We start from the raw sequence: 12571 nt of genomic DNA on the forward strand, positions 1-12571 counted from the left end.
TTTAAGCTGATTATGAAAGCAAAGAAGTGATTGATGGCGAACAGTTATTTCTACCAACATCAACAACATCCACAACAACATCAACAACAACATCAACAACAACAACATCAACAACAACATCGGCAACAACAACACCAACAACAATATCGGCAACATCAACAACAACAACATTTTCAACAACGTTGGATGAAACAAAAATTTCACAAGATCTTGAAGCAATGACATCAACTGCAATAACAACAACATCAGCAACAACATCAACAACAACATCAACAACAACAACAACAACATCGCCAACAACAGCATCAACAACAACATCAACAGCAGTTAAAAGGACCAGAAAATTTAATTCATGGATTAATGGAAGTGCAAACACAACAGAAACAACAACAACAACAGCAACAACAACAACAGCAACAACAACAACAACATCAAAATTAAGAACAATAATAACTTTATCAGAATAACAAAGATTTTAAAAATTTTAGCATCAACGAAAGCATAAAGTAGATCGACTGTTCACTCATTCATCAATCCACTCCATTCATTCATTCAAAATGAAAAAAATTCCTTTCAAAAGCTTTTTCAGAATTCTTTATTAAATAATTTAATACAATGGCGTTTGAGTTTCAATGAAATTATCATCACCATCACCACCATCATCGTCATCAATCCCCATCATCATCACCACCATCATCATCATCACCACTAACGCTATCATCATAGTCGTCATCATCATCATCATCATCATCATCAAACAAACAACATCGCTATCATCGCGAAGATGTTGCTAATTATGACCTTGAAAAAATATAACACACGCACATATATACATATGAGTATATATATATTTATATATATATAAGCTTATATATATATATATATATATATGTATCAAACATTACTAAACTAATAACAATATTGACAGATATAATACTAACACTATTACAATACTGTTGTATCATAATGGTAATAATAATAATAATAATAATAATAACGATAATAAAGTCAAAATAAATAAAATAATTAATTACATAATCATATCTATGAACTGTTATTATTATGTTATTATTCATATATATATATATATATAAAGGTATATATATATATATATATATATATATATATATATAAAGGACGGTAAACAAAATTTTCTTACATTATCAAGTGATATATATATATACAACATATATTATATATATGTTATATACATGTTATATATATATATATAGTGATACATGATTGTAATAATAGCAATATAAGCTAAGTGCCCGTATGTTTATTTGTTTAGATGAGATGAATGAGGGAGCAGATGTGCACTGCCCTGGTATGAATGCAGTGTCAGCCATAATTTGCTGTTCGATTGTTTATCATATTTGATAGAATGAATGAATGTAGGAAGATTGTATGTTTGTTTGTATGGGTGTGTGTCATATTGTGTATATGTTTATTTTGGGTATATGTTTATTTTACTTGTTTGTTTCTATGTATGTATGTATGTATGTATGTATGTATGTATGTATGTATGTATGTATGTATGTATGTATGTATGTATGTATGTATGTATGTATGTATGTATGTATGTATGTATGTATGTATGTATGTATGTATGTATGTAAGAATGTATGTATGTTTGTTTTTTATTTTATTTTATGGAGCAAATAAAATTTCGTTTCGTTTCATTTCGTTTCGTATGTATGTATCTACGTATTTTTGTATATAATAGCAGTAATAATAACATCAATAATAATAATAACAATAACAGCATTTATTGTTCAATAATAAATAATTAAATACACTGCTAACATGATGCAAAATTTTACAAATAAAAACACATACATGCACTGATACTTTCATACATATACATACACAGACGTACAAACACAGATATATATTAATAAAGTCTTTCAATCAACGAGTATCATTAGATACTTACGTATCTATATTTGTATCATGTTTTTAATATATGTTTGTCGGTAAGTTTGTTTGTTTGTTTGTTTATATGTGTGCGTGTGCGAATGTATGTATCCATAAGTGTATGTCAATTTTTGTATACATTCATCAATTTGATTTGTATCACTTGTGTGCAAGTTTGTATCATTTATAGGCGCCTTTGTATCTTCTTCATGTTGCATTACTGTATCTTCTTTTGTATCCATTGTTGGTTATTGGATCAGTAGAGGATGACTATGTGTGTATGTGGTGTGTGTGTGCATTGGTGTGTGTATTTGTGTGTGTGTCGGTTCGACTCTTTTCAGTTTCAGACTCTGCATTGGTAGTTAAAGTTGACTTAGTTTGTTTATAAATTTGAAATGCATAGGGCGACGATGACGATGATAATACCATTAAAACGTTTACTGCAGTTATTACAACTACTACTCTTACTAGTACTACTACTACTACTATTACTACCTCTACTGCTATTACTACTGCTACTGCTGCTACTACTACTGCTACTGCTGCTACTACTACTACTACTGCTACTACTGCTACTACTACTACTATTACTACTGCTACTACTGCTACTACTACTACTATTACTACTGCTACTACTGCTACTACTACTACTATTACTACTACTCTTACTACTACTACTACTACTACTACTACTACTACTGCTACTACTACTACTACTGCTACTACTGCTACTACTATTACTACTGCTGCTGCTGCTACTATTACTACTACTATTACTACTACTGCTGCTGCTACTACTACCACTACTACTCTTACTACTACTACTACTACTATTACTACTACTACTACTACTACTACAACTACTACTACTACCACCACTACAAATATCAATTTTACTACTATTAAAAATAAGAACAAAGATGATGTAACAACGAAAAATTAATCAAGTTTTGTTTCTGTAACATTGGAAAAGGGCAGTGGCAAGCGATTTTGCCATTTTTTTTAAACTCTTCTTGAAAAGATCATCACAGGATTGATGTATTAATTGATAGTTTAATAGGATTACGATGTTAACCCGAGTAAGATACGAATAGCAGACAAGTTTCCTTTCACTCACTATTCTCAAATGTTACAATGAAAATATCAGAAGACTTTAATATGGCCCGACAAGTCATTTTCTCCAGGTTGTTTTCATGTTAATCTAATTTTATTGGGTTTAGATTTGACAGGATAATAATAATAATAATAAATAAATAATAATAAAATATAATTATAGCTCATATTAACCCCATTTCAAACGCTGCTCTGTTGACTTTGAACCTGACAGATTGTTGTTTTTGTTTGTTTTGTTGTTGTGGTTGTTGTTGTTGTTGTTGATGTTGTTGTTGATGATGTTGTTGTTTTATTGACGTTGGAAGTGTTGCTGTATTGAAATGGACCCTAGGTTTTTGTTGTTGGTGTTTTGAAATTTGTTGACTTTTATTAGCAATTGATGCTACCGGAAGATGTTGTTGTTGTTGCTGTTGTTGTTGAAATAATCTAGTTTGTTGTTGTTGTTGTTGCTGCAGAGGTCTCATTGTCGAGAAATGGCTGTAGTTGTTTATCTGGTTAACAAATTGTTGATGTTGTTGTTGATGCTGTGCTTGCGTTGTTTGGATGTTGCAATACTGAATTGAGCTATCGAGTTGATATTGTTGTTGCGGTGACGTCATTCGCTGTTGCGGTGATGTCAATTGTTGTTGCGGTGACGTAATTTGTTGTTGCAGTGACGTAATTTGTTGTTGCAGTGACGTAATTTGTTGTAGTGGTGTCATCCCTTGTTGATGTAACTGTGATGGTAATTGTTGTTGAATCAGTTGTTGAGGTAATTGTTGCTGTGTAAAAAGCAGTGTTTTATTTTTAGCATGTTGTTGTTGATGTTGTTGTTGATGTTGTTGATGATGCAACCAATAAGATCCTCGAGGTGGCGGGGGCGGCGGGGGAAGATGGCGATCCCCGGAAGTTGTCAAATCACTGCTCGTCGGTGATTGGATGGATATTATTGACCCTCGATCTGATTGGCTACCATAAATAAACTGTTGCTGCTGCTGCTGCTGTTGCAGTTGCTGGGTTAGAGAAAGTTGTAGTTGCTGCTGTTGTAGTTGTTGTAGTTTTTGAAGCGACTGCTGTTCAAAAGTATTTGATTTTATAACCATCACTGACAACTGCGCAAACAACAACAACGACATAAACAACAACAACAACGCCTTCATCATTCGCAACAAATGCTCACCGAACTCACTCAAACATGCATATGTTTATAAATTATACATTCGAGCCATGCATGCAGATAAAGAACATAAACAAACAAACAAACATACAAACAAACAAACACATACACACACACACACAACACACATACACACACATACACACGCGATTAGTTTTCTCTTTCCCCATGCCCGGAAGTGGAGCGTGCAGTGACGTCAGATCATTTGAGTGCGTAGTAGGGCGAGTATTTTTCTTATTTATTATTTTTCCTTCGCGTAAACCATATTTGTTTATCTATGTAGACGCATATTTCGTATTTTTTTTATTTTATTTATTATTTTTTTGGTTTATTGGGTTTTTTTGGTTTATTTTTGTTTACATATTTTGGTGAATTTATTTATTTTTTGTGTATGATATATTTGATAGGTTTTATATATGTATTTATGTATGTGTATGTGTGTATGTATGTAGGTAGGTATGTATGTAGGTATGTATGTTTGTTTGTTTGTATGTCTATATGTTTGTTTGTTTGTTTGTTTGTATGTATGGTTGTAAATTCTAATTCACACTCAATGTTTATGTTTGATGCTTATGCTGATGACGCGTCTAAATCGTTTAGGGCAACTTTTATTATCGTTCCTACGATTACTTCAATACTATTCAAATCCTGCTTCTAATATTTTCAATACTGTTCAATACAACTACTACCACCACTACTATTACTATTACTACTACTACTACTACTACCACCCAACCCTACTACTACTACACTATTATTACTACTCCCACTCTTACTACTACTGCTGCTACTACACCAACCACTACTACAAAAAGTATTATTACTATTTGGGGAAACGAGGTGTTGAAAATATGAGCTGGGATTTAAGTAGACCTTGTGTTCGGATTCCCCAAGGGACCAGTGAGAAAAAATGTTGAGCGCTATAAAAATGATGGAGAGGAAATGGGTTATTTGGTGTTTTTGTTATTTGTTGTTTTTGTTGTTGTTGATGTTGAAATTTTTTTATACTGTTAAATGGATGTATTTATTTTAACAAAATTAAAGTTGTTATTTCAATTAGTTGTTGATGTTGTTGATGTTATAGATGAAGATGACGATGATGATTGTGTAGTTGTTGTTAATGATGATGATGATGATTGTGTTGTTGTTAATGATGATGATGATGATGATGATGTCTTTGTGGTTGTTATTGATGATGTTGTTGCTATAAAATAGTTTTAGTTGTTTTTTCATGGGCGCTTTGGTGTTCGAAACGACTGTTTTATTGCCACTGCTTTATCTATTGCTTTTTTTATCTATGTTTGTTGGTGCTGGTGTTGCTGCTGTTGTTGTAGTTGTTAGAGCCAAAATATATCAAGCCAAAATGAAAATAAGAGAGAAAGAGAGAGAGAGAGAGAGAGAGAGAAAGCGGAAAGAGTGAAAAAGAAAGAAAAGAAAGAAAGAGAAAGAGACAGATATTAAAAAAAGAAATAAATATTCACTGCAGTTCAATACTAGGTGATGCAATTAAATTTTTAAAACCGTAAAGTTTAAAATTGACAAGATCCAAATGGTTCATGAACGAACGAACGAACGAACGAATGATTGAATGAATGAATGAAGAAAAGAAAAAAATGAATGAATGCATGAATGAATGAAAGAAAGACAGAGTGAATGAATAAATTTAATAACTGATGCAATGCTGACATGCTGGTGATGGCCAGCTGGCATAAAAGTCCTTTCATTGATGAATTAAAATCATCTATTTCGCGGGACAACAACAATAATAATAATAAAATAATAATAATATTATTATTATTATAGTAATAGTGTAATAGTAATAATAATAATAACTACTTTTTAAATTAAAAATTAAAATTAAAAGACAAGAGCTAAATACTTGTGTGACTGAAGTAAATGATAAAGAGCCTCGTTTGTTCTTTCATTCTTTTGTTCGTTTATTCATTCATTCAGTCATTCAATTATTTATTCGTTCGTTCATTCATTCATTCATTCATCCATCCATCCATCCATCCATCATTCTGTCCGTTCGTCCGTATAAAAGTATTCGAGTTTATTTATATCTCTGAACATATGTAATCAAAATCTTCTAGCCAATCAGAAAGCAGCATCATTTATCATTATATATATATATATATACATATATATATATATATATATATATATATATATATATGTGTGTGTGTGTGTACGTGTGTTTTTGTGTATGCGTGCGTGTGTGTGCGTGCGTGCGTGGCGTGTGCGTGGGTTTTTTTTCAAAAGCGTGTTTTTCAACGGCTAAAAAGTAAAAGTTTTTTTAAATTTATTCAAACGAATGAATGAATTGATGTATGAATGAATGGGTGAATGAATGAATGAATGAATGAATGAAAGAATAAATGAATGAAAGAATGAAAGAATGAATGAATGAATGAATGAATGAATGAATGAATGAATGAATGAACAAAAAAAAACAAATGATAAGTGAACGAATGGATGAACGAATGAATGAATACAGAAAATATAAATTAAATTATTTTCAGTATTATTTCATGCGAGGAAAAAAAATTTTTTCGCGAACGAATCTGACGTTACAATTATAAGGTTAGTCGGTGTTGCCTTTGCATATATATTATCTTCGGTTTCGAGTATATCCTTCCGTTGATGGATTGATTGCAAAATGAATGAATGAATAAATAAATAGATAGATAGATGGATGAATGAATGAATAAATGAATTAATAGATGGAGGAATGAATGGGCAAATAGACAAGGGGCAATAATTAAATAAAAGACAAAATTTTTGGATGTATGACTGGACGAATGACTGGATGGATGAAAGGGTTTGTGAATGAATGAATGAACGAATGATGGATGGATAGATAGATAATGAACGAACAGACAAATGAACATGTGAATGAATGAACAAGTGAATGAATAGAAATTTAACTCTAAAAACAGTAAAAATTCGGCAAAGATAGTTAAGAAATTAAAAAATAAAAACAAAGAAACTTTAAAAATTAAATTTTTATGGTCTTATAAGCAAAGGGCGCCAAAAATATTTATAAAAAATAACATGGCTGATGACGAAATGGGATTATGACGACGACGACGATGATGATGATGATGATGACGAACATGATAATGATGATGACAAACATGATGATGATGATGACGATGAAAACAAAATGGCGGCCGTGATAACGTAAGCGATGATGACGTAGAGAATGGCGGACAAGATAGATGGCACTAATAAAGGTAATGATGAGGTAATAGTGCTGCGTTCGGCCCAGACAACGAACAAGAAAAAATAAATAAGCTGGGGAGAAACACGAAAAAAATTGATACGTGGGAAAATAATTTAAAGTAAAAATGATGATGATGTTGTTGTTGTTGATGATGATGTTGATGATGATGTTGTTGTTGATGTTGTTGTTGATGTTGTTGATGTTGTTGTTGATGATGATGTTGTTGTTGTTGTTAATGTTGATGATGTTGTTGTTAACAATGATAATAACGATGATGATAGTAATGATGGATGGAATAAACGAAAAAAAAAGAAGTGAAAACGATCAGCCTATCACACTGTGTTAATCCAGAGACACACACACACACACACACACACACACACACACACACACACACACACACACACACACACACACACACACTCACACACTCATACACAACACACAACACACACACACACATTTAGAGATATATTATTAATGAAAAGCATGCAAAATTTCTTATCCGTCGACAGGGCGGCGCGCGAGACAGATAGTTCGTCCCAAAGTAGAACATCCAAACATATCTTCAGCAGTTCAAAATCTCACGTATAAGATCAACTACGGCCGTAAATAAAGCGCATCCATTGGTCGGCAGGATTGTGACGTCACTGAATAAATTTGCATACATTATACCCGCGTTGGTGAGGATGATGATGATGAGGAGGAGGATTATTGTGACGATAACTAATGGTTAGATTGGTTGTGATGATTCAAATGATGATGGAAAGATGATTTAAAACTGAGACGCTGATGACCATTGTGCAGTCGTTATGATGATAGTCGTTAGTTTTAATGATGATGATGATGATGGTGGTAGTGATGATGACGATGACGCTAGAGTCATGATTTAATGTCTCTTGTTTGCGTTGCCATATTCTTGTATACAGTTTAGTGTATGTGGTCAGTCAGACGGAGGATGTACAGATGTAGATGTGTGTGCGTGTGTGCACGTGTGTGTGCACGTGTGTGTGTATGTGCACGTGTTTGTGCGTGCGTGTAAAACTCCTTTAATAGCTGCTTTCTTTTTGTTTTATCATTTTGAAAAAATTCCAGTATAAAAATTGATAAACGTCCGGAAGTGAAATTTACAAGAGCAAAAATAGCAAACAACAACAACAACAACAACAGTAATAATAACAACAATAACAAGAATAATAACAACAACAACAAGTATAACAACAATAATAATAACAATAATAATAACAATAATAATAATGATGATGATGACATCAAACAATAGCAAAGAAGCAAAAATGTTGTTAGGGAGGGAATATAAATTAGAGAGGCATTTTCAATGAATAAATCAACTTCCAGCTTTGGTTTGGAATGCAGCAGCAATGACGTCATCGTCATCGTCAACAACAACTACAACAACAACAATAACAATAACTACTACTTCTACTACTACTACTACTACTACTACTACTACTACTACTACTACTACTACTACTACAGGAACAACAACACAACAACAACAACAATACCACAAAGGACGACAACTGCAACAGTCATTATTCAGTGAACAACAACAACAACAATGACGTTAAATACAATAACGACCATTTAGTTGAATGAGTTGATGATCAATCGGTTTGAAAATTGATTGATTGATTGGTTGATTAATTGGTTGGTTGGTTGATTGAGTGTGAGGTTGAATAGTTATTTAGTTGATTGTTTAGTTAATTGATTGGTTGGTTGATTGTTTGTGGGTTGGCTGATTAGTTGACTGGTTAATTGATTGAAGGGTTGAATAATTGTTTGGTTGGTTGTTGATTGGTTAATTGTTGGTTGGTTGGTTGGCAACCAGTGACATAGTTATTCAGATTAGCTGCCTGATGGCTTTTAAACTGAGGTTTATGGCTTGCCAAACAATAAAACCAAAAGCGATAAACAACAAGAACAAAACTACAACAGCAGCAAAAACAACAACAACTGAACAACAGCAACAGCATAAGCACAAATAGCATAGAAAACAAACCACCACTCTGTAAACAACAAAACAAACACATAAAATCCGAACACAAAAAAACCCGGGGAATAACAATACATTTTTCTCTTTCTCCAAACTGATGCAGAAACGTGGTGTAACAGTAGATCGCCTATTCTTGTCAGCTAAATGATAAATTAACATCAACTAAAGTACAAAAGCGACGATGAAGACGACGACGACGATGACGATGTTGGTGGTGATGAAGATGATGATATGATTGATATAGATGATGATGATGATGACGGTGATGATGATGACGATGGTGGTAATGATGACGATGGTGATGATGATGGTGACGATGATGATGAGGTCAGTGATTACGAGGTGACGTTAATAACAAGCATGACGTTGATTGAATGACAATCGAAATTTAAGATGATAAACAACAGGGCTTGAAATTGTGTTATCTCAATTTTCTCAAACTCCCTATTCTCTCTCTCTCTTTCTCTATATCTCTCTTTCATTTTTCTATCTCTTTCTTACTCCATATTAACTTCTCTTCCTTCTCTTCCTTTCTTTTGTTTTTATTTTAATCTTTTCTTAGTTCAGTAGTTGTAGCAGTAAGAGTAATAGTACTAGTAAAATTATTATTATTATTAGTAGTAGTAGTTATAAAAGCTGCAGTAGTAGTAATAGTAGTAGTAGCAGCAGCCTCGGTAGTAGTAGTAGTAGTAGTAGTAGTAGTAGTAGTAGTAGTAGTAGTAGTAGTAGTAGTAGCAGTAGTAGAAGTAATAGTAGTACGTCAGCGTAATTATACACCGTGTCTTGTCAAGAAGGTTGTTATGGTGACATGTTGACGTCATTTTCGTCGTCATCATCATCATCATTATCTTCAACATTGTCATTATTATTATTATTATTAATATTATTATTTTTTTTATTATTGTTGCAATTTTTATTATCAGCTGCACAGCCATCAATTTTACAACCGTTGTGTTTTCTATTCGTCGTCATCGTCTTCACCATTTCATCATAATCGTCATAATTATCATCATCCTCATCATCGTTATCATCATCGTCATCGTCATCATCATCGTCGTCATCATCATCGTTATCATCACGCACGTATTGCACCCAGTGCATCAATTCATCATTCTACATATACAAAAAAAAACACAGAAAGAAACCCGGAAAAAGAATGAAAAAAAGATAATAAAAATAGAAAAAATTGTAATAATAATAATAGTTAACAAATTGTGATAAAAATAAAAAACAACAGAATCAAAATTAACAAAGAAAAAATTAGTGAAATAAGAGCAAAAAACGATAAAACAAAACGTAGATAGAGAAAAAAACAAAAACCAAAAACCAAAGAACTGACAAATTCAATAAGCATGCGCAGAATTAATTAAAATCTGGACGATTGATCGTCCATTGACGGAAGCAATGACGGAAGCCATTGCATACCAAAGATAACAAATAAATACAACCGGAATCGGGCGCTAAATAAATAAGAAAATAATTGCATTCGATTAGAACAAAGGTTCTTTCTTACGTCCTTGTATTCTTTTTTACATTTAATTCGAAATATTTTGCGCCAAATAAATGCTAGATCATATTATAATAATATGAAACAACAACAACAACAACTAAATAATAATTAAAATAACAACAAGAACGGTAAAAGTTTTTAAAAAATTTCAATTTATTTTAGTTTGCTGCCAAAAAATCTCTCAACTATTTTCTGTTTATAAGGCAGTCCTATCCATAAATTTATCCCCTTTCTTGTTCTCCGATTTTTTTAATTATTATTATTATTCATAATAATAATAATAATTATTGTTATCATTGTTGTTTTATTATTACTATTATTTGTTTCCTTCAAAAGAAATTAGATTAAAAATTTACCAGACGACTTACATAGGACAAAAGCCAGTTGACATGAAGTTTTTACATGGCATGTATGCGTGTGTCGGTTTGTGTGCATGCACGTGTGTGTGTGCAAGCATATACGTTTGTATATTTGTTTTGTGTGTGTATGTTTGTTTGATTGTATGTATGTTTGTTTGTATGTATGTTTGTTTGTTTGTTTGCATGTTTGTTTGTGTGTACGTGTGTGTTTATTCGATTAAATGCACGATGCGTTTTAATTTTTTGAAAGTGACGGCAAAAGTAATACAATCAAACCGTACTACTACTACCACCGCTGCTACTACTGCTGCTGCTGCAGTTACTACTACTACTACTACTGCTGCTGCTGCTGCTACTACTACTACTACTAAATAATAATAATAATAATACCATTTCTAATTTGTGGCAATCTTCTGGGCTTAACGGCAACAATACTGAGAGGAGTGAAACATGTTGTTGTGGAAGTTGTTGTTGTTGTTGTTGTTGTTGTGGAAGTTGTTGTTGTTGATGTTGTTGTTGATGTTGCTGGCTGACGTCATCCAATAGTACCTGGCTCGTCGGCTTATCGACCTGTGGACTAGCGTTACGTGACAAACTTGTGTCACGTGTTTGACTCGCACCACGTGACTTATCGGGTGACGCTTCTGTTTTGTCGTCTGTCGCCATGATTTCGTCCGTTGACGTAGTGTTGTTGATGTTGCTGGCGTTGTTTTTGTTGTCTTGACTATTTGAGCTGTTGATGATGTTGTTGTTTGTTACGATGACGTTGTTGTTGTTGTTGTTGTTGTTGGTTAAAATCTCGTTATTAATTAATTTGTTATTGTTGTTATTATTATTACTATTGTTGTTGTTGTTATTGTTGTTATTGACGTTATTATTTGTGAGCATGCGCAGAGCTTCAACTCTGCAGTTGTACTTCCGGTTTCTTCTTTCTTTTTCCTTCCGCCTGACTATAAAATAAACGACGAAAGACGACAAAACAAGGACTAGACAGACACCGGAAATGACTGCCACCCATGTGATCCATAACTGTTCCGATCGGAAATAGTTGTTGTTTCCGGTTCTACTAATATCCTCGCTGTCATCGTCAAAGCCATTGCTGTGGTAACCAAAAGCGGAAAGACTTCCGGGCGTTTTCGATAGAAATCCTCCGCCATTTTGATTGCGTGAATTTGCCATGACGTCATCAAAATCTTCATCATCGTCGTCATCGTCGCTGGTCTTGGCGGCCGAGAGCCGATTGTAAGGCATCAAATGGTTGATGTGAACGTACAGG

General features: G+C 33.0%; 1 protein-coding gene across 1 annotated transcript in view; it reads left to right on the forward strand.

Annotated features, from left to right (window-relative positions):
• HELRODRAFT_174817 (hypothetical protein) overlaps positions 1–331 on the forward strand; it is a gene marked incomplete at both ends in the record, with an annotated part of 1785 nt that extends 1454 nt beyond the window's left edge. Inside the window, one exon of the mRNA XM_009022258.1 lies at positions 250–331. Coding sequence (XP_009020506.1) covers positions 250–331 — 82 coding nt within the window. The remainder of the gene's footprint in view (positions 1–249) is intronic.
• Positions 332–12571: the final 12240 nt, after the last annotated feature.

This window comes from Helobdella robusta (assembly GCF_000326865.2).
Source record: "Helobdella robusta unplaced genomic scaffold HELROscaffold_31, whole genome shotgun sequence".
NCBI lineage: Eukaryota > Metazoa > Annelida > Clitellata > Rhynchobdellida > Glossiphoniidae > Helobdella > Helobdella robusta.